The sequence below is a fragment of the Ipomoea nil genome, unplaced genomic scaffold (assembly GCF_001879475.1).
Source record: "Ipomoea nil cultivar Tokyo-kokei standard unplaced genomic scaffold, Asagao_1.1 scaffold3069, whole genome shotgun sequence".
NCBI lineage: Eukaryota > Viridiplantae > Streptophyta > Magnoliopsida > Solanales > Convolvulaceae > Ipomoea > Ipomoea nil.
This window is the reverse complement of record NW_017619497.1, coordinates 3,770,782-3,795,589: the sequence shown is the minus strand read 5'-3', so window position 1 is coordinate 3,795,589 and position 24,808 is coordinate 3,770,782. Positions and strand designations below refer to the sequence as shown.

Here is a 24,808-nt window from a genome sequence, read left to right as displayed (position 1 = left end):
TAATATTTAATCAATTATAATCTAATATGATTCATTCTTTTAGACCTTTCACTAATTAAACCACCTATTATTTCTTTCCTTTGTTGCGTATCAACATCTCACATTGCCAACTTTACTTGAGCATGAGGTTTTTTATGAAAGGGAATTTCATACTCCATTTGCATATTACGAATTAGACAATGCATTTCTTTATGAAAGGGAATTTCATGTTATTTGTAAAACTTTTGTATACATCACCATTTTAGAAGTTCTTTGATTGTTTCGTTTCTTATTTAGTTTATCTTTTTTTTTTTTTCAGTCTAAATTGCATGGATAATAAGTATTTTTAATTAATTTTTATTTTATTAATAGAGATTAATAGGTATGTCACAAATTTATCACCTTACATGTTGCATATTTATATCTCGCTCGGACCGGAGTACTTATTTTTTAAATAATTCAACCAATCACTTTTTTCCTCCCATATTATACTCTTACCTTTTCCTCAAAGTTAATTCCATTTTTATCCTAAATTTATAGGTGGCAATTCACTTTTATTCCTTTTTTTTTCAAAACATTATTTTTTGATCCTAGTATTATTGTGGCATGACCATTTCTGGTCATTCATCAACAAAACAGTTTAAATTCCATTAAATAAAAAGGCATTTCGGTCTTCAGTTATAAATTTTTTCAAAAAGATAAACATAAAAATATATAACGGGTCAACGCACTTTATATTAATTAAAAAGATCAAAATGTCTTTGTATTTAATGGCATTTTAATGATTTTGTTGATGGATGACAAAAAATGGTGATGTCATAATAATACTAGGACCAAAAGGGGGTGTTCTGATAAAAAAAATGACTAAAATTTTACTGTCACCTATAAATCTACGACCAAAATACTTCAGTAAGACCCCATTCCTAGAGCTAACATGTGAAATTAACTCTTTTCCTCATTATTTCCACTATTTCTTAAATTTTATATATTAATATGCTATAATTTAAATAAGGGTTACACTTGTATGAGACTGTCTCGCTGATCATTATCTGTGAGATGAGTTCGACTTGTGTCGGGTCAATATAAAAATGTAATACTTATACTTAAAAATATATTTAATACTATGAATAAAATGTTTGTTACTTATAAGGAAAGTGCATGTAATACTTTTGAGGACAAATGTAATACTTTTATGGGCTGTTTGGTTTACGGAATATGCCTGGAATGGCATAGCATTCCAGTAATAGGCCTATTCCTGTGTTTGGTAACTACTTGTATTCCCAGGAACATTGTTCCCGGGAATGACATATTTCCCTTGCAAGAGGAATAGAGATTCTCAGGGGGGCCCCTGGTATTAGGCTATTCCTGAGTTCTCAGGAATAGCCTAAAGTTTCTATTTCCTATTTTACCCCAATCAAATTTATTTCATATTTCACCACCGTCACCACCATCGCCATCGCCGTCATCGTCGTCGCCGCCACCGCCACCACCACCACCACCACAGCACCGCCACCACTGCCACCACCGCCACCAACATCACCACCACCACCGTCGCCGCTGCCATCGCCACCGCCACCGCCACCACCCCACTACCGCCACCGCCACCAACACCACCACCCCAGCAGCACCACCGCCACCGCCCACCACCGCCACAACCGCCGGCACCACCACCCCACCACCACCACCATCACCACCGTCGCCGCCACCAACGCCACTGCCACCACCACCACATATTTTTATAAGGGTATTTATGTCTTTTGAAACATATTTCATTTCTATTCCTTAAATCAACCAAACACTGTAATATAATTCCTAAAGTATATTCCTTCTGCGAACCAAACAACATAATACAATTCCTATTCTATTCCTTGCCTATTCTATTCCTTATGGAATAACATTCATGTTACCTCAAAATTCATTCTGTGAACCAAACATGCTGTTACTGTTTTACATTTTGATATAAAAGTATTTTTTTATCAAAATTATTACATTTCCCTTATGAGTAATGTTGACAAGTGTTTGTTACTTATAAAGGAAAATGTAAGGTGGAGCTGTTTACTTCATTTCTCTGTTTTTTCATTTTCAGTTTTTCTTTTCTCCAATTTTCCATTCTTCATTTCTCCAATTCTCTAATTTTCATTCCCTATTCCTCCAATTTTTCATTTATCTAGTTTTCTAATTTCATTAAATACAATCATCCTATATAGTTTTTGTCCATTTATACAACAACAACAACAACAACAACAATAATAATAATAATAATAATAATTGTGAAAAAAGTAAGTGACATAAAAAGTGAGTAAATGTTATTATTATTATTTTTTGGAATTATTATTATTATTATTATTATTATTATTATTATTATTATTATTATTATTATTATTATTATTATTATTATTATATGTTGTGTTATGTAAAAATAAATTCTAAAGTAATGATCGACACCCATGTCGATCATACTCATATATATAATTATGTATTTCATACATTATTACACAGAGTATAATTAGAAATCATTATCAATAATAATCACAATAATGTGTGGTATATATAATGATATTGTACGGTTAGTTAATATGTCGACTAACATTGTAAATTTTCTCTACTACATCGGCCCATCAACTCAAGTTTTCTGGCTCCCCTTGTTGGTTGCTATAATTTTTGTAACCTAAATTTATATATGTGGAATGTATTTGTTTCTTTGGATTTTAATTTGAAATTCAGTAAATATTATATATTATATTAAATAGAAAAAAAAAAAAGAATTGATGTTGAGGTATAATGTTTTAAATAATTTGTATATGTGACTAATAACCAACACAATATGGTCTTGTTACACAACATACACTTTTCTTATTAAAATGTCGAATTCTAAAAGTTTGAATTTTTTTTTATACATAATTGGATATCATTTTTATACAACATATTTTTTTGATATTAAATTGTTTAGATATAATTATCACAAAACATAAATATTGCTTCTGTGTTTTTTTGGGTACAACACGCCCCAATATCAAAATATGCATTGTATCAAATTGAAGGATATCTTTTATGTATTTCAAATATGCATTGTATCAAATTGAAGTATATCTTTCAACTAATTAAAGTTTAAACATAGTTATTATTATTATTATTATTATTATTATTATTATTATTATTATTATTATTATTATTATTATTATTATTATTATTATTATATACATATATGTATATGTACTTTTAGATCTCAAATTATAGGATATGATAATAGTGAATTCAATCACTATGTTATAATTGCATGTCATTACTTTTAATCTTTGAGTTATTTCGAGATGATGCTTTCAATCTCTCCACTATATATTTTGTTAAAACTTACTATTGCAGTCCGTTTGGTTCGCTGGAAAATATTTGAAAGGAAATGAAATTAAAATTTCATAGAAAATATATTTCATTGTTTGGTTGGTGGAAAAGAAATTATTGGGAACATAAATTTCATTGTTTGATTTGATTTGTAATTATAAGGAATAATGGGTATAAAGACAATTATACCCCTACACAACAATAATAACAATAACAATAATAATAATAATAATAATAATAATAATAATAATAATAATAATAATAATAATAATAATAATAATGGTAATTAAAAAAAGTTAGTGAGTGTATAATTGTCCTTATTGTTTTTCATGAAAAATAAAATACCAAGAGGGGCCCCAAAAAAATGTTTTCCATCCAACCAAAAATCGAAATTTTCCTCAATGCTACTAGCTCTATTACATTGTAGTATCTATTCATATACTTTCTCAACCTACTGAAACACAAAGAGCTAATAACGCCTCCACTGAGGCTTGAACTCACAACCTTCCTAATGAAAGTCCAACCCGGGTACCATTGGACCACATAGTCCTAGTTTTTAGAAATGTTAGTTATTCATGGCTATAATGAAATTTCAAAGTTAATACCTCCAATAGTCCTCCGAGTATTAGCGATTTACCAGCTGTGGTCATCCGAATATTAAATGACATCCAATGATCTTTCATGTTTTAAAAAATAACCACCCGTGGTCCTATTTTTTTTTTTTTTTTTAAAAAAAATCGAGTTTAAAATGACCACGAGACGTCCTAAAAGACCATTGAAATATGAAAGACCATTGAATGTCATTTAAAACTCAGATAACCACAACTGGTAAATCGCTAATACCCGTAGGAGCATTGAAAGTATTAACTCTAAAATTTCACTTCCTCTTTCTTTTCTTTTCCCCAAATCGTTGTCCAACTCCAATATAATGGTGGCCAGTGATTTATATTTTTTTGCTATTAAGTCAAGGAAATTAAAAATAAAAAAATTCAATATAATAAATATTTTTTGCCATCCACTAAATCAGAGTTGAAATACGATTTAGGATGTAAAAATTTTATCACTAATTTTGAAAAAGCAATAATAAATTTTGACAAATCTAATAACAAAGACACAAAAATGTCACATTAGTGACAACTCAAAATATAAAAAACGTAACATCCATAATATATACATATAGACTAAATCTGTACATTATTATTAATTTATTATTTAACTTGGGATTCAAAAGTGTAATTTTAAAAAATATATATATTTTACAATTAGATATAAAGTGCCCCAAACGAAAGTTATCGTCAATGTTAGATAAAGATAGGTGGTAGCAATGATATAAGAAGAAAAGGAATCAGTAACACAAAATTTGCCATTTGGTACCACTGTAGAATAAGATACAAACAAGCCACGTTTGCAAAACTAATTTAAGAAACTTTTGAAACTAACAAACAACTCTTTACCTGCAACTATACTTAGCAATACATATATATGTTATATATACCATTATTATGTTATTAATCATTGGACCCACGTTAGGGGTATCTAACCACCCAACCACTTACAATTTTAAAGACAATTAAAATAATGAGAATAGGTGCAAGAAAACGTACAGATATATGTCTACAGCTGCATGAGACAAGATTAGCTAGATAATTATCACGCATAAAAAGCCAATCCGATGCTGAATTCTAAACAAACACGTAATTTAATTTTTTTTAATCACCGTAAGATTAGTTCAGATTTAACTTGGACAATGTTTCCACAAAGTTTAGAGCAAAACCTCCGACTTTGTGTTTGCACTAACAATCTAACTTTTTAAAATTTGACCTGAATCTCACGGTAATAAAATTTAGCTCTTACTTGACTCTTTATATTACAAATAATTGGTTTTTTTGACTATACAATTACATACTTAAATCATCATCATCATTATTATTATTTTAAACTTAAGTGATCTCAGTTTTCACTATTAGAATTTTTCAATTTTTTGACCACTTTTCCAACCACCCACAAATTCGTCGAACTAATCCTGAGTTCACGAGATCCAATCCCTAGAGCCGCAGCAAAGGTAAATTGGGAGTCGCGCAATCAGCCCACCGGTCAGATTAAGGGCCGATTTTTGGCCTGTGCATAATGCTCAATAGCACAGGGCCTCAATTTTAGAGGGTTATATCTCTTTTTGACCTAATTGCTTAAAAAAAAATTAAAATTAAAATTAAGCCGACATTCCTTCACACCTCTTTCTATCTTTGCATAAAACTTATCAATTTTTTTCTCCAAATCAAGATTTTCTTTCCTCCATTAATTTTACAACTTTCCCCTAAATTTCTTTGATTACCAAAGTTGCAATTCAATTTTCATCACTTCTCTCTCTTAATTAATTGAGCATGATTATAATTTTGGTAAGGTATCATTTATTTCTAAGAATGGTGCCATAAAAATTCAAAAAATAATCTTGATCAGATCTTTATATTCATGTACACACAATAAATCCAATCAAGACCTTCCATTATTACTCCGCTTAGCAATTGACTCAATCTCCTAGGTTAAGTTTTTAAATTACTTATTATTATTTAAAAGATCACTTACGTATAGTATAAAAAAAGAGGTGGAGTTGGGTTAGCTAGTTAGAGTTATTCATTATATTCATCACAAGATTCCATCGTTTTGCAGACATGAAGAAAAGAGAAGACGACGAAGAAGAAGAAGATCGTCAAGAAAGTGACGGCGGCGATCGGACGGCGGCTGTGATTAATGTGTGGGACTGCGGGAGCCCCTTGTATGATTCTTTCGAGCTTGTTTCGGTTGCGCATCTCATCGAGCGGAACATGAGGGCCCTGCCGCCGTCGCCGCCGTCGTCCGGCAGATCGTCGGCGGCGGAAATGGATAACAGGTATAGGGGATTGTTGGCGAGAAGATCCGGTGACCGGAAAAGGAAGAGTGAAGAGAGTACGGCGCCTAAGGTGCGGAAGCTTAAGAGTGGGTTTTATAGCTTTTTTGCTACTGTTGGGTTGATTAAGAAATAAGAGAATTATTAGTTTGGGAAGAAGAAATAAGAGAATTATGAAAGATTTGTAATGGATAAATTCAAGATCGATCTACTTCATAATTTTTAAGTTTAATGCCTTTAGTATTTTAACGTATTTTTTCATAATTAATTATAATTGCATTTCCAGTTTCAGCTCTGCTGTTTAAGATGTTCTTAAATGCATAGGATTAAATTCATCATCATGAGATCAGGGACAGAACTAGGGATTGGATGCCCCAGCCCCAAACTTTTTTGAATTTTTTATTTATTACTCTTAAAAGTTTTTGTTTTTAAATTTATATATATATATATATATATATATATATATATATATATATATATATTACAGGACAGGACCAATTTTTAGATTTTTGTGGTCCCATTGCTGTAAATAAATGAGGTCCTACCAAAAGCGCAATCTTTAAAATCAATACCAAAATTTTTTCTAATAATAATAAGGTGGTAAAATATTTGTCTACGCAAAGAAAAAAACAAAAGACATATTATGAAATAAATTACAATTATAACAACAACAACAACAACAATAATAATAATAATAATAATAATAATAAAGAGAAATGCAAAAGGATTTAAAAAAAAAAAAAAAAAAAGGTGTGCACAAAGCAAAATGATTAAAAAAAAAAGAGAAGATATGCACAAAGCTAGAGCAGTAGGCAGGATTCAAGATAAACACTATAGACACGCGTTTTTACAGTTTCCCTATGGAGTCTTTTAAGATTAATTACAATTGCTTTGTTTTTTTTTTTTTTTAAATTTCTTAATTAACTAGGTAAAAATTAAATATTGGACCCTCTAAAATTTGAAGACATATGTTATTTGTCAGCTTGCACTGCCTAAAATTCGGCCCTGCTACGGGGTATATAAATATTAATGTTTAAATTATTGTAACTAATTTAAACAATAATTTAATGCATTATGCACCCGGTGCACCATATAATTTGCGGTATAACAACTGCATATATAATGGACAAATTATATCGTGCACCGCGGTGCATAATCGAATGCAACGCGCATCAAAACGACGTCGTTTTATTTAATGAAAAGAAACGGAATCTGTTCCGCAAAAAATAACTCTGTTCTTCAGTTTCATTTTGTATACACTGCAGTTTCAGTTCAACACAACTACAGTTTCATTTCGATATAACTACAATTTCATTCAATATTTATACACTCAAATATGTGAAAATGTTATTTAATTTTATTTTATATACACTATAGTTTCATTAAAACACAACTACATGATCATTTTGATATAATTACAACTTCATTGTACAATATACACTCAAATATATGAAATGTTATTCAGTGTTATTTTATATATATTGCAGTTTCATTTCACCATAACTACAGTATCATTTTGATATAACTGCAGTTTCATATGATAATATAAAAATAATTGTGAGGCAGTGTCAGTTTAGATACATTGTAGTGTCACTCCGTTAACACTAACAGCGCGCCGTTTCTTTACTTAAAGAAATTGTGCCGTTTTGATGCGCGGTGCATAATCCACGATATAACGACCGTATATAATGCTATATTGCTATGATTAGTGTAGCTGTTATGTCTGTTTTTTCACGTGTGTGTAATGGGCTTGGGCTTTGGCTCATGGAAATGTTAATGCAGATCAAGCCCATTATTGGTTTTGGGTCTAGAGAATTTAAGCCCAACTCTACTTTGTTCAATCGTTATGCTGTGCAATCGTTATGCGTTGGACCCGTGTCCAGCATGCTTGCTGGACACGGGTAACAGTGCTGTTAGGCACTGTTATCTCCTCTTTTTTTTTCTTTTTTTTTTTTTTAAAAAAAAAAATTTCAGACCGCTTCATTGTAAGAGTATATGTTCATAATTTTATTACTATATGTTAATAACTATACATTCATAATTCCATAACTGTACGTTCATAACTCTATAACTGTACATTCATAACTCCATAACTGTACATTCATAACTCCATAACTGTACATTCATAACTCCATAATTGTACATTCATAATTTTCAAAGCTCTATGTTCACAATTTTAGAGCTCTATGTTCATAATTTTATCACTATATGTTCATAATTGTAAGTTCATAATGTTAGAGCTCTTTGTTCATAATTTGATCAATAACTGTACATTCATAATTCCATACTGTAGATTCATAATCTCATAACTGTAGATTCATAACTCCATAACTGTAGATTCATAACTCTATAACTGTACATTCATAACTCCATAACTGTACATTCATAATCTTCGAAGCTCTATATTCACAATTTTAAAGCTCCATGGTCATAATTTTATCACTATATATGTTCATAATTGTAAGTTCATAATGTTAGAGCTCTGTGTTCATAATTTCATAATTGCATAACTGTATATTCATAACGGCATAACTATACATTCATAACGGCATAACTGTACATTCATAATCCAAAAAAAAAAAAAAAAAAAAAAAATAACGCCGTTAACGGCAAAACGCGCGCGATTTTTTTTTTTTTTTTTTTTTTAACTAAATGACGCGTTTTTTTTTAAAAAACGACGTCGTTTTGGGCCCGTGTCCACAATTCAATGTGGACACGGGTCCAGGGCATAATTTGCCTATGCTGTGGAACCGTGTCCATCTTGCAAGGTTGACACGGTTTTATGTTCATAATTACTTAATTATATGTTCATAATTATAAACCTATATATTCATAATTTTTGAACTTCATATACATAATTATTAAACTCTATATTCACAATTACAAAATTCTATGTTCATAATTACTGAACTATATGTTCATAATTATAAAGCTGTATATTCATAATTTTTGAACATTATATTCACAATTATTGAATCTCTATATTTATAATTACAGAACTATATATTATAATTATATTCACAACTCTATGTTCATAATTTTTAAACAATATATTCATAATTATGAGCAGTTTTAAAACCACAAGACGGACACGGTTCGACAGTATAATTTGCCTGCTTTGTCCAATAATTATATCATGGACCAATGTGCATGTAGTCAATTGTTATACAGTTGACCAATGCCTAATATAGTGCCTTTCAAAAAAAAAAAAAATTGACAAATGCCTAATATAGTGCCTTTAAAAAAGGGGGGGAGGGGGGGGAGCTGTTATCGTGAGCTTATGACGTATCACGTTACAAATATGCATATTGTCAAATTAATTTTTAGTAACATTAAACATATAGTTTAGTGGTACTACAATTAACCTATTGTATGTATAAAATGAAACTGAATAGTAGAGCTCATACATATATGTATATTGTTATATGAACTTATAGTAGAATTAAAATAATACTTTAATGTTGCTACAATGAACTTATTGTGTATATAAAATGAAACTGGATAGCAAAGAAATACACGGCAATTAAAATGATACTTTAACGTTATTATAATGAATTAATGTGTGTGAAAAATAAAACTAAAAAATATAGCTCATACAACAATAACAAATTTTTTTTCTAAAATTAGAATCAAACAATGTCATTTTACTCCATGGTCCATATAGTAAAATTTGCCACATGTAGCAATGTGCACCCAATTCATCTCTATTTTTTCGAACTTAAATTATTTTTGTTATATACAAATAAATTTAAGGGAAAATGGCACTTTTCCCCCCTGTGTTATATACTTATAGCACTTTTTCCCCCTATATTATTTAAGTGGCAATTTCCCCCCCTGATATATTAAATGGACATATTTACCCTTAAAATAAATATTTCATTTATTTTACTTCTCCAACAAATTATAACCACAATTTGAAAAAATAAAATACATTAATTGTTGAATTTAGAATACTTTAAAAATAAAAAAAATAAAATTTTAAAATAATGTTTGAACCAACAGTTCAAATTGGATCCGAAATTGTGAAACAATGATTCAAAATAAAAACCAAATCGCGATTATATATACTTATATGTGAGAGTCAATATAAATGCGAAAAAAACATACACTATTTGCAAATATTATAATTCTAATTTTAAGCTATTGCTAGTAGTTGTTCCGATTTGAACCTCTGGTTCACGGTTCAGAATCTATTTTTTTCCACTTAACAATTTTAATAAACGGAAACCCAAATATTGGGTTATGTTATGAATCATAACCGAATTTTTTTTTATTTGATTGCTATAGTGTTCGGTTCAGTTCGAACCGAACCGTGGCCATCCCTACGTATAAACAATAATTTGTTGAACAAGAGAAATAAATAAAATATGTATTTTAAGGGTAAAAATGTCTATTTAATATTATCAGGGGGAAAAACCGCCACTTTTATAATAATTGAGGGGGCAAATGTGGATGCATGAATAACTCAGGGGGAAAAAGTGCTATAAGCATATAACATAGGGGGAAAAAGTGCCATTTTCCCTAAATTTAATGTACAAAAAAAATAAATCATTAAAAAAATTTAATTGAGATCTGTTAAATGCACCCAATTCATCTCTATTGTTTCAAACTTAAATTCATTTATATATATATATATATATATATATATACAAATAAAAATAATGTATAAAAATATATTTGAGATCTTTTAAATGACACACATATAATAATAATAATAATAATAATAATAATAATAATAATAATAATAATAATAAACATTATGAACATAGTACAGAGTGAACGTAAATAGATATGATGTACATACAGTTTAGTATTTATGTAGATTAAGATTTAAATTTATGATTATATAGAACAAATATTATAAACATAGTATATGATTAATATTATTAAACATCGTCTGTAGTGCATGTAATATTTATATACATTAAACTTTATTTTTATGACCATATAGAAACAACATTATGAGCCTACTATATAGTGAATGAAAGTATATATGATATATGTACATGCAATTTAATATTTATATATACATTAAGGTTTAATTAAGTTTATGAACATATATAACAAATAGTATGAATATAGTACAAGATTATTAAATATAATGTTCTAATTGACACTTAACATAAAATGATGTCATTTTAGATCATGATTTATTATACAAGGTGTATTTTGATTCACGATATAATTTAAGTGATATATATGTTAGACCAACTATTTAACGAGTAATGATGACAACAATTTGCTATATTCTTTCTAAAAGGTTGAACCTCAACCTTAAGGATCACCCACACCCTGCCCCGACAAAACATATGGGAGGATGTAAATCATGGTAACTCAACTGAACATGAACCACAAAGGTTAGACATTTGCTTACTGCGCACAAGAAGCTAAGGCCCCCTCAAAGTTGCTCACATACTGCCGCTAGTAAAACTCAATTCCTAATCATTCTTTTCAACTTTCAACTCGTTAGTTTGAAGTCTAGGTAGATCCGGTCAACCATAAAGCCCTTAAATGATAGATTAATGGTCAAACAATTCTAAGAAAAATGATTTTATAAGTAGCATTAAAATCGCCGGCAATAATACGTGGTTGGCATTTGGCAAGCTCCAAAAACTTACATTTTACGTAACTAGTTCGAAATAGTCAATGAGGGTGACACCTTTCTCAACCTTAAAACGTCATCGGGTAACTCAATGTGGTCATGCATGCTTCTCACATGAGAATTGTGAAAAAATTGTAACTATAGAAATTAAGTCAATAAATATAATTAAAAGTCATCATCTTAAATTCATGCGCTTAAATAATACTCTAAATCATTCATAAATATTAATTAAAGGAAAAATCTGTTCAAACAAAATTTGAACATTTTATCAAAATATGTAAGGTAATAACAAAATAAGAGTTTCTAAATTGAAACATGTGCTCCATCTCAACTAAAAGTCTAAGCTAATAGTTGAATTGCACAAATGACTATATGCTCACACACCCCCTCACGTGTGCGGTGGGTTCCAAGCAACACGTGGACCGATAAACCGTAGTCGCTTATGAGTGGCGCTAAGATTCAAACCCATGACCTTTGATCTGGCTCTGATACCAAATTGAAACATGTGCTCCATCTCAACTAAAAGCCTAAGTTGATAGTTGAATTGCACAAATGACTATATGCTCACATTCTATATTATTAATCATCTCATTTAAATAATAAATTATCGTTATTATTAAATATAAGAAAAGCATAAGGGTGTTGGCGACTGTGTGCACTTATGCACAATATCGTGTGCACCGTAGAATACCACTAGAATCGTTTACACTGCACATGCATACATTGCATTGTGCATACTCTAATACTGCATTGTGCACACGTTCACATTGAAATGCACATATACCATCATGCACCACCGCTACCACCAAGAAAAACAATTATAAAAAAAAAAAAATCACAGTTGATTCACATACCTAACTAGTGCACAAGCACATCATTATATGCAAATCACACCACAAACAAATACACACGCATATGTACTATAATGCACACTTGTCACACTTATACATTGTACTATGCACACTCTAATCTTGCATTTTACGTACACATGTTTGCACTGAAATGTAGACATATACTGATACGCATCATGCACCACCAATACCACTACCACCAATGATTAAAAACTTAGTTGATACACATACTTGACTAGTGTACAAAGTACAAACAAATCATTATATGCAAACCACACTACAAACAACATGCACACGCATATGTACTATAGTGCACACGTCAGTCTTATTTATTGCATTGCGCACACTCTAAAATTGCATTGTACATATATATGTTCACATCGAAATGCACACATACACATCATGCACCCCCACCACCATCAAGAAAAATTAAAACAATGATAAAAAATCTCAGTTGATTAATATACATAACTAATACACAAACACATCATTAGATGCAAACCACACCATTAGTAAATGCACAGTTGCACACACATATGTACTATAGTGAACACACGTCAAGTTTACAATGCACACACATATCACATGAACACAAAAATGCATACTAGGCCGCTAGGAACCGACATTGAAAATGCACATATACAAAGGCCATAGTGCACATGATTGGCCATGGCGCTGTGTGGAAATCATCCTGCTGCTGGTGGTGTGACGCAATATGCGCCTGAGGCGGTGCTGGCCTAGGTCCAGTCGGCGAGGGAGCGTATCGGGTACCCGGTGCGTCGCTATAGCGGTGGTAACAAGTCAGTGCTATATGCCCCGGAACATCGCATATTTGGCACAGAATTCCGCCGCGACCACGGCCTCTACCTCGTCCACGACTGTTGCGTCCTCGTCCGCGATGTTGCTGGGAAGAGGACGGCGAACTCTGCACGACCATGGCTGCCGGCGACTGAGAAACTGGCAGTATCTCTTCTGGGAAGAGGTAGTGATGAGTCGCAAGCAGGTCTGCCACCTCTGGAATGGTGAGAGGTGTATTCTTGGTGGTCAGGGAGGCAACTAAGCTCCTGTATTCCGGTCTCAAGCCCCAGAATACATGCAGGTTCTGTTCATCTAGGCTGACCGAACGTCCAGCCTGAGCCAGCTGTTCGACGAGCACCTTCGCTTTTCCGAGATATTCAGCCGGCGTGGATTCTCCTTGTCGAAGATTTTGGAGCTGTGTCAATAAGCTCAACGATCGGGCGCGAGAGGACGATCCCAGTGCAGATTCTATCGCAAGCCATACTGAGCGTGAGTTGGGATGGCCAATGGAAAGATACAGCACATCGTCGGCCATTGAGGAGATGATCATGCTCAGTATGGATTGGTCTTGTTGCACCCAGACCGCATGAAGAGGATTGATCGCCGGAGCTGCCGCCGATGAGGAGGCCGTGATCGTCGCCGGTGGGCAGGCGTTGGAGCCATCCACGAACCCATAGAGGTTCTGTCCGCGCAAGAAGGGCACAATTTGAGCCTTCCAGAAAAGATAATTCGTTGATGTAAGCTTGAGAGACACATGGTGATGTGCTTGGTGCAGTGTTGTCGGTGGCCGAACCTCCGTCGCAGTGGCAACGGCAGTGGAGTCTCCAGACACATCAGGGGCAGGTGGGGTGGTGGTAACCATGAGGATCGAGTGGCTAATCTGATACCAGATTGGTAAAGTGTATTTTGTATTGTATTTATTCACACCCTGCTGGAGCTTATTTATACATGAAGAGATTAGAAAATAACCAAAAGAATAGGCATAACAACCTCTAACAGCTTAGTAAGACTCTAACTGTTCAATACACATAAGTAACACATTGCTTGCGAAATCTGCACACATGTTAATCACAGATATAGACAATATTATGCTCAAATGATAGATAATTAAAAAAAAAAAAATCAACTTGAGTCCATGGTTGAATAAAAGAAATATAGAAGAAGAAAATCAAAAGCAAAATGGAGAAAGAACCCTGCAAGAAGGACAGTATATTTGCAAAGAAATTCTAATTAATTTACTATAAATTAAACTTCTAAAAGCAAACATAACATCCGTGTATAATCATTCAAGCCTTCTAAACACAAACCGAAATTACCAAAGCGTTCCTATGTAAATAAAAAGGTAAATAGTTATTAAAAGAAAGAAAAAACGGCCATACACTGATACACTCACACACATACCCAAGATGAACAACCCATATTTTGTGCACAATTCTTATGTTGGAGATAGTTTATAGTAATTTTCCTATTTATATATTAAAATATAATACACTATGTAATATATTTATTTTTTGAAAATATATATATATTAAAACTAGCTCTCTTATGGGGTGCGCCATCAACCCGCATTAAGTAAGTTTGGGTTAGACAAATCTATCCAGTAAAGTCCACAATAACACCCCTTTAATTAAAATTATAAATAATCATATTATCTCAAAACTCAAAGTAAAATGATTTAGAAGTATAACGTCAAAATGTAAGAAAAAAACTAAATTAGGACAAATTAAACGTTAATCACAAAACGTGACAACACGAAACTAGTTGTCAGATTTTTAAAATAATAATAATAAAAAAAAGTGTTCTATTTAAGAAGTTTGGTGTAGTTTTCGGTTGAATGCTCACAACTTGACAAGCTAGTTTTGCAAGTGGATTGAGATATTGAAACCTCAAAATTTAATATAAATTATTCTTATTTAATATTAAAGTAAATTACTTTAATAACTTCGAAATTAAAATACTACCTCCATCCCATTTTATGTGTCTGGTTCGGTGAGGCTCGACTGAAGTTATTTTTAATCTAATTTTTTATAATATTAAGTTTAGTATTTGGTAGGATATATCCTGACCGACATAAGTTGGGTTCATCTTGTCGTTTGTGCAGGATCTTTAGGTCGGGCGTCGTTTAGACAAGGCGGTCGGACCCGACCGGTGGACTTCTCGACCGTTGTTAGCTCCCGGTCATCATGCTTTTACTTTACAAAGAGACAAAGATGTTTGGGAAAGGCACGTGGTGATGCTATGCATTGACAGAGAAGGCTTGCAGGGTGAAGACGCGTGGACATTACGTGGGTTACATGTCGGTAGGCCAGAGGTTTGTCTTCGGCCAAAGGCTATAAATACCCACGGCGGCTACAGTGAGGGGGACTTTTGGTCGATCAATAGGTTATTTACAGAGTAGCCCGACCGCAGTCAGTCGGCCCTCGGGATAACCATTTAGATTGTATTAGGTCACATTCTGATCAATAAAATCCCCTTCTATTATTATTACTTGTTCTCATTCAGTACTTTGACCGCATACATGTGGATATTAGTACTATCAGTATTAGTATGCAAAATTTATATATTTAGAAACTACACTAAAAGTACTATTAAACACAAAAAAAAAAATTAAATTTAAAAATAAGTAAACAAAAAAAAACTAAAAAAAATGAACAAAAAAAAAAGAGTTGGTTTAACCAATGAATAATAAGTAAGACATATAAAATAAGATAGAGGAAGTAATAATCACCCCACATTTGTATTTTTGATGTTAGGAGTCTTAGAGTATTCCTATTTATAATTTTTTAGAGTTTTTTTTCTTGCCAAGATAGACGGGAGAGATCGTGAAGTGTAAGAGAGAGGTGGAGGAAAAAGAAGTAATTAGGGATCGTTTACTTCGTTTATCTGTTTTTTCATTTCTCCATTTCTCCAGTTATCTATTTTTTTTTTTTTTCTAAAATAATTGTTTTTTTTTTCCTCCATTCTTCTTTTTATGTGTGGCCTGAAAATATCAAGAAAAATCTTTCTTCTGTTAAGGATGTTTGAAGTTTGAACGGTAAAAAAGATGAAATGATGGTGACTGGTGAGTACTCGGAAACGAGTAGTTTAAGCAGACGTACGTTTATGAGTCTTCGAAACCGCAGTTGACTAAGCCTTCTATTTCCAGAACCACTTGTTTCGTCTTTTCTCAATTGCAACGTAATCAAATCCAACAATATAATAATAATAATTTTTTTAATCTAACACAAACGTGCCGTACAAACAATTTTGTACTGTTGCACCTGCACGTCCGTCCTACATAAACTATGTTGCATTTTGTCAAACTATTTTTTTAAAAAAAATAATCTAAATTTCTAAATTTTTACTGGACTATATCATCAACCCATAAATTACTTTTCTTTAAGTAACCTTACCCAGAATTTGAAAATTACAAATCTTACATTGAATTCAATACAATTAAGAATAAAAAACCTATTCAAAAGATTTCTTATTATTGAGATACTATCAGGATTGTAACACAAGGTCTTTAAGTTAATTTAATAATCATATTTCATCTATATTATTTTATTTGTCTTGCTTAATCTTTATCCAATAAAGCAACTACTTTTTCTTGTTAACTTTAACTGTTTTTAAAAAAAATGATTTTTAAATTTCTTTTTGTCTTAATAATAATTTTAATATAATTTTTATATATACATTAACACTAAATGAAATATTAAAAAAATATTATTAATAACTCAAGTTAAACCTTGTTAAATTATTAACTTAACTTAACTTGTTTGTTGCATTTTAATATTTAAATTTTCTCTAAAGTATTTGTAAAATTAAGAACAATATTGATGTGAATTATTATAAATAAAATAGAATACAATAGTGATATTTTTTTGTGACTAGCAAAATTTACAATCATTATCTAAGGGTAGGGATATCAACCGAGGGGGTGGGGGCATGGGCGGGGAGTATACAGTGTCCCCAACCCCGAAACCCCACCCCGATCTCTGTTCTTATCCCCATTCCTGTGATATATCTTCCCCCATCGGCATGACGTGATTTTAGGACGTGCAAGATGGACAATAGCACAAGGCCTCAATTTTTAGAGGACTGATATTTATTTTTGACCTAGCTACTTAATTTAAATTGGAAGTGAATTGAAGTAGGAACTGTGATTTTTGCATTCAGCTAGTGTTACACCCTTCATACTTATTTGAAGTAAAAATCATATATTTTACAAATTTACGGTATTTGTTTTAAAGGCTGCGCTTATACTTTTGGTAGAGTCTCATTTATTTATAAGAACGGGGCCAAAAAAAAAAAAGGCTCATCCCCATTCCCGCATGAAATTTTTAGGGACAGAAAATCCTCATCCCCTGTCAAACTTTAATTAAATTATTGTTTTTATTTTAATAATAGTCAAACTAGTATAATTCACAATGTCTACGTTAAAAATTTTAAATATTAAAAATTTAATTTAGAATAGTTAAATCTTCATTAATTCTCAATAAAAATCAAAATGTCGAATATATTATTTAAATAGTTTTCATATAATACCCAAAATCGTCCTCGACTATAGTAGTTTTTCTCAATTTCGTCCTAAACGACTTTGGTGACCTAATATCGTCCTAGACTTTTGTGTTTCGCTCAATTTCGTCCTCCATTTATTATTCCGTCAAATTGGTGTTAAATAAAGAGAATTCAGTAATGTCAATATTGATCTCTCTTTACTTTCAACTTGTGAAGGGCGAAATTCCTCTTTCTTGTACAAATTACACCCAGAATTACTCCCGGACCTGCAAATCAAATTTTATATTCGTAGTTTTAGGAGTAATTCTGGAAGTAATTCGTAAAAAAAAGGGATTTCGCAGTTCACATGTCTATGACTAAAGAAATGCCAATACTAAAATTACTTAATTGTCTATTTATTTAACACCAAATGGACCGAATAACAAATGATGGACTAAATTGAGCAAAAACACAAAAGTCTGGGACTAAATTGCGCGAAACACAAAAGTCTGGGACGATATTAGGTCACCAAAGTCGTTTAGGACGAAATTGAGAAAAACCACTATAGTCGATGACGATTTTGGGTATTAACTCTATACAAAATATAACACATGAGTATTGAAATACAATACAACTTTTCTACAACCTTAATAATAATAATAATAATAATAATAATAATAATAATAATAATAATAATAATATTATTATTATTATTATTATTATTATTATTATTATTATTATTATTATATTTTAAAAATTGGGAACGAGGGATTTGAGTATCTCCATCCCCATCTCTGATGGAAAATTAAAAGCATTCCTCATCCCCGTCTTCATTTCTCGATTTTTTTTTCCTATATTCGTCTTGGTTAGGTCGAGGATTTAGAATTACCAATGAAGACAAAGAAATCAACATTTTTATTTAAGAGTGTACCTTATAACTATAGGCACATAGCCAGCAAAGAACTACAAGAAAATACAACAATTTAAGTTATTTATAACTCATTGGTTCGAATCAAGAAGACTCATAAATCCTTCCAACTAACGGTAGTTAAACGATTACGGTATTTTTGTAGATAAAAAATTAAGACGATTATGGAGTAATAATGATAAACTTTATAAACTATTGGTACACGTTTCCATGAAAAAAAGTAAGAAATTGTCGGGAAACGGCTGAAGAAGTCATACGCCATAGAATTCCTCATTTATTCTTCTTTCAGAATTGGCGAATCCAATCCTTTCTTTTCTCGGGACGCGCGTAAATGTCAGAGCGCCCTTTTTCTCTGTAAAAAACCCAAAGCCGACAAACTAAAACACGGATTTACTTTTGTATTTAGCCGTGTTCTTTTCTGTTCTGTTCCCAACTATGTTTTCAGTTCGCCTTCAGAGCTCCAGACGCCGCTGATTCGCGATTCTGCATTTTCTTGTTGCCATTTCTGTTGTTTTTGCTGTTTGTTCGGTAGTAGTTGGGAATCAGTTGAGAAATGGAAGAAGCTGCTTCGGGTTCATCCTCGTCGGAGTTTCGGATAGTACGATGCCCAGATTGTGGAAATGTCCTCCCTGAGTTGCCGGACTTCTCTGTCTCCCTGTGTGGCAGTTGCGGCGCCGTTATCCGAGGTACCCACTACCCACCGCCGTTGACCCGGTTTTCTTTTTCTTTGTTTTTGCTTAATGTGTGATTTCTATTTACTTTGATCATAGTAATTACTGTTCCCCAAATCCCAAATTGTCGAGTATGCTAATGGATGATGTGAAATGTGAATTCGATTTTGTAATAGTTAGTACATAATCAGGGGTTAGTAATAGGTTTGTTTTCGAGAATTCCGAGGTTTGATCTGTGGTTATTTTGGATGTTGCAGCGAAATGGAAAGGGCATGTGAGGAAGGGTGGATTTTCAGACATATCTGATGATGAAAAAGGTAGGGTTGTTACTAGTAAAAGGGGCATTGCAATGAGTTCAAACAATGTTTCTGAAACTGAGTTGGGTAATTGTTCAACTTCAAGATCTGAGAATGGGGATTTTTTGGCTAGAAGTGGAAAGCGAAATCCAATTTCGGTTCGCACTAGGGTTGAGAAGTCTATAAGGGATAGGTTAAGCGATAGAGATGGATATGGCTCTTCCTTAGACGAGCTCGATCTTGATGATGGTAGATATGTAGATTCTAGTGTTGGAAGCAATCTTGAAGAGATCCGGGCTCCTCGTGTGGGGCCATTTGGTTCTAGAATTGGTAACGAGAAATGGGTTGGGGAAAAGAATGCGTCTTTGGGTACTCATGGCAATGCCATGGATGTTGCGAGGCAGAAGAGGGGTACGAACTTTGCACCTCTGGAGGAGGGGTCTCAAGAATATGTCACACGTTCTTCTTATGGCGCTGGTGACTATCGGAGATACCATGACGGTTTCAATGGTTTTACTAGAGTTGTGGGTTTGGAGAGCGATAGAGCTGAGCTACTCAGGAGGATTGATGAATTGAAGGATCAACTTAGCCAAACTTGCGATGTAGCTGAGAATCCTAAAGAAAGGATTGCCATTGAACCGAGGATGGGTTCAACGCCGTTTGACCCTTATAGAAGCCATGATGTTTATAGGCAAGGCTTGTTTGGTGCAAACAAGCAACCCCGTGATCAAGGTTGTCATGTTTTGGGACCTCCCTACATCTATGATGTTGCCGAGGATGTTCCTTACAAGGGCAGACATGGTTCAATTGTTCAAGATTCTTATTCTGTAACACGATACAGACATGGAAATATACAGTATGACAATGCCTACTATGAACAAGTGAACACGAGGGCTTACGAGCCAAATCCACGCTTTCCACAAATGTATCATAATGAATACCCTGATCCGTTAATAGATGTAAATCCACATCCACACAAAAGCCCTTTTCATCGAACTTCGTGCTCGTGTTCACAGTGCTTCAACCAAAACCCGAGAGTTCCTCCTGTGATCCCACCTCTGGCTTTTGGGAACCAAAGGTCACATTACCCTGCCAATCCCGTTTTATATCCACCAGAGATTTCTGGCGCACATAATCAACACTGGCATAGAAGAGATGCTCAAGAAAAGTTTGATATTGGCCATCAAAGCTCTCCAAGAAAGGCGATGATTGCCCATGGGAGTGGAAGATTATGTCGAGCTATATCAGGTGGTGCTCCTTTCATAACATGTTGCAACTGCTTCGAGCTATTGAAACTGCCCTGGAAAGTCGGGATGATGGGGAAGAACCAGAACAAAATGAGATGTGGAGCCTGTTCTTCCGTAATGTTATATGAACTTAGTAGTAAGGGGATCACTTTATCAGTTCCCAAACAAATCGCGAAATTGTCTGCTGATCTTGCTGATGGCTCGGGTGACATGAACCCGTGTTCTAACTATGATGACACTAGCTATGAGTTTTCTGGTACTAAGGTTGAGCCACTTCCAGCTAACCTGAAATCAAGCTCTGACGATGAATCTGGAAAGAGGCAGGATGCTCGTTCGTTGTCATCTAGTTTCTCCGAACCCGAGAAGAACCCAGAGGTAATGGTTGGAAAAGACCATTCTCTCTCGGTGGGGTTGCCCTCCAAAGATGATGTCTCTTCAGATGACGGATATATTATGGTAACTAAATGGTCCGGTGAGAACGAAGGGCAACAAAATTCTATGGAAGATGCACCCGTGGAAACTGTGATGGACATATCAATCAATGAATCTATAAATAGCAGTGTATCTCAGGAATTCTTTGCAGGACTTGTAAAGAGTAGAGCTGAAGAATTATCAAAGTCTATTCAGAATTCGGAAGACAGAAGATCAGATGTGTTTGTTAACGGGCAACTTATACCGGCCTGTGAAGTTAAACGGGCAGAAGATTTAGCTGGACCAGTTCAGATAGGTGATTACTGGTAAGAACATCCGAAAAGGAAATAGTTAATTAACATTTTTGTTTTCGCTATATATCTATTGAAATTCATCTCTTAGCTCTTCTGTTTTGTGGACCTGAGGTGTTAAATAGTCATCAAAATGTCATAAACGCATTTGTCAAATGCCAGGTATGATGTTCGAGCTGGCTTTTGGGGTGTGATGGGTCATCCTTGCTTTGGAATCATTCCTGTGAGTAATAAATTTGTTTTCTTCGATCTTCTCCCAAATACTGTCTACTGAACTAGTGAGCTAAAGCCCAGGCGGGCGATAAATTTGTTTTCTAACCTCACATAACTCCCTTGCAGCCAAATATTCCAGAGTTCGACTTTCCCATGCCAAAAAATTGTTCTGCTGGAAATACTGGTGTCTTCGTGAATGGGCGTGAGCTTCATCAGAAAGATCTAAATCTTCTTTCTAGCAGAGGTCTTCCAATCACCAAAAACAAGTCATATCGGGTTGAGATATCTGGAAAAGTTATGGATGAACAAACGGGTGAAGAACTAGATGGCCTTGGCAAACTTGCCCCAACGTAAGTTTTCCTATTTCTGGCAATACATTATTAAAGCAAGATTCCTTGTTTGCATTATACTTTGCAATGTAACATAATCTATCTTATTAACTATTTAACTGATAAATTGTTTGCTCGTTGTTTTCGGATAGGGTTGAGAAAGCAAAACAAGGGTTTGGCATGAAAGTACCGAAATCCATTGCAGAGAAATCGTATTATTAGCTGAAGCTGCTCCGATCCAGTTCCAATCCTTAAAGTAACACTCCGATCCGTGTCTTAGAACATGATTCAGACACTGCAAATATGTGGTTAGTTTGTAACTATGGACTTGTGTCTAGTTGTTAGACCATTTTGATGTTTCATTTGAGTTGAATTGTACAGATAAGTTTGTGAATGAACTGTGAAACTTAAGACTTAGGATTATTAGGAACCTCAATTGTTCATCACCGGCTGGTCAGATGCCTCCATTGCTTTGTAGTCTGTAGTGATTTCTGTCTTTCAGAAAGTCGTTTACTTCAATTATCTGTTTTTCATGTTTTCATTTTTTTTTTTTCTAGTTTTTCATTTCTCTGTCTTTCTATTCTCTATTCTTTATTCTATATTTTCTATCTTGAAATTGAAGTTGGAATTGCAATGCTAGAATTGATGTGCATGGAGTTAATGCATGGATACCTAACATGTATTCAATTTTCACGCAATAATAGAGGGAGTAGTAGGTAAGTGAAGAGGGGATTCACTCATCTACTCCCTCTCAATTCAAGCCAAATAAGAATTCCAAACAGGAATCCAAGACAAATAATCTTACCTAATCAAATTAAATAATCTTACTAGCTAGAATTCTTCTTAGAGTCTCTTTAACTTAGGGCATCTCCCATACCTGATTTTGAGGAGAGAAAGAATGGGGTAAGGGGCGAAGGATTGGAGGGGAGAAAAGGGAAGTGACAAAGTATTCTTCGTAGAGATTATAATGTTTTCTCTGAAAATACTATCTCGGGCGTGTGATGATCACGTGTCATATTGACACGCAGAGGGCGAGGGACAACTGCCCCTGCCCCTGCTCCCGAACCTCTAAATTGAATTCAAAAAAAAAAAAATCTAAATAAGGAAGAAATTGAAATTTCTTCACCGGGTTTGGACCATGTCTCCCGAACAATCTCAACACATATGGCACAAGACGATCCACATATCGAGGTCGGAATGGGATCGGGTGTTTTTACGTCTTACCGTAGTGTCCGGGTTGTCTTGATTTCCGATTGATGAACAAGAAGGAAAATGGAACAATTCTCTTTTTCAATTTTTGACTCGCCCCCGTCTACATGTCCTTTGGAAATTTGTTTTGTTTAAAAACATCAAGCTGTTGGATGATATGTTTTTTTTTTTTTTTTTATATATATAAAATTTTTATTTGTTATTCTAAGGAGTATTTTTTTAAGTTTTTATTTTTAAAATTTTTAATTATATTATTAATTAATGGTATATTTAGTATTTAAAATTTTTATTCATTTTGAATGTTAATTGTTTCATAGACGATTTCAAATGCAAATTTTAATTCAAGAATTTATATTTTTATTAATTTATGAAATTATGTTCTATAATTCAAAAATTATTTTATTTCATTATTTAAAATCGAAATTTGAAATTATAATTATGAAGTTGAAATTATTAATTATTGAAAAGTGAATAAAATAATAAATGATGTGTAGGAGTGTAGGGCCCACAAAAAGAAGAGGAAAAGGCAAATTATATCATGGACCAGGATATACTTTGCATTGTAGACACTCTTTCAATTTACTTACAGACACATAATCTGTTAACTAAATACATATAATATGTTGATTGCAACACATAATTTTTTGACCAGGGTGACAGAATTTAATGTAAGGTGAACCATGATTCATGGTATAACAATTGAAAGAAAATAGGAGATGACATTATATAGTGGTCAGATTTTGTTGTGAAGTGCACATAGTTATATGAACCCTGAATAAAAAGTACATTGTTAATATACCAAAGGTATATTATTTATGTATTGGATGTACATTATTTGATAGTATACAAAATAATGTACCATACTTCAGTACTCAAATAATATATTTTCAAATAAATACATTTTATTCATGGTCCACACATGACATGTGTAGAGATGACCCCACAAAATAGAAAGATAAGAGGAGAAGGATTAATTGGGCAATTTATATCGTGCACCAGGGCGCACATAGCAATGTGCGCCCAGGCACAAAATGCACGCGTTTCAATTGCTGACGTCACTCCGTCCGTCCAAACGGCCAAAACCCCATTATGTGTATTCAGTTAAAAGTTTTTGTGTATTGTGTTATGAGTTTCTGTGTATTCAGTTAAGAGTTTCTGTGTATTCAGTTAAGAGTTGATGTGTATTTAGTTAAGAGTTTCCGTGTATTCTGTTAAGAGTTTCTGTGTATTCAGTTAAGAGTTTCTGTGCATTCAGTTAAGA

At 33.1% G+C, this 24,808-nt stretch overlaps 2 protein-coding genes across 4 annotated transcripts; both read left to right on the top strand.

The window, feature by feature from the left end:
* Positions 1 to 5,831: 5,831 nt before the first annotated feature.
* On the top strand, positions 5,832 to 6,445 carry LOC109164936. 2 transcript variants are annotated; one of them, XM_019313495.1, is made up of 2 exons: positions 5,832 to 5,857; positions 5,986 to 6,445. In XM_019313495.1, exon 2 carries the CDS (start codon positions 5,988 to 5,990, stop codon positions 6,336 to 6,338), a length of 351 nt encoding a protein of 116 aa, XP_019169040.1. In that variant the 5' UTR covers positions 5,832 to 5,857; positions 5,986 to 5,987; the 3' UTR covers positions 6,339 to 6,445. The 2 variants fall into 2 exon arrangements, with proteins under 2 accessions (XP_019169040.1, XP_019169039.1); XM_019313494.1 differs by lacking the exon at positions 5,832 to 5,857 and having other exon boundaries at positions 5,893 to 6,328; positions 6,359 to 6,445.
* Positions 6,446 to 19,134: 12,689 nt separating this feature from the next.
* Positions 19,135 to 22,879, top strand: LOC109165774 (protein ENHANCED DISEASE RESISTANCE 4-like). 2 transcript variants are annotated; one of them, XM_019314702.1, is made up of 6 exons: positions 19,135 to 19,546; positions 19,789 to 20,009; positions 20,280 to 21,811; positions 21,959 to 22,019; positions 22,136 to 22,359; positions 22,491 to 22,879. In XM_019314702.1, the coding sequence occupies exons 1-6, from the start codon at positions 19,414 to 19,416 to the stop codon at positions 22,558 to 22,560; spliced, it is 2,241 nt and encodes a 746-aa protein (XP_019170247.1). In that variant the 5' UTR covers positions 19,135 to 19,413; the 3' UTR covers positions 22,561 to 22,879. The 2 variants fall into 2 exon arrangements, with proteins under 2 accessions (XP_019170247.1, XP_019170246.1); XM_019314701.1 differs by having other exon boundaries at positions 19,789 to 21,811.
* Positions 22,880 to 24,808: the final 1,929 nt, after the last annotated feature.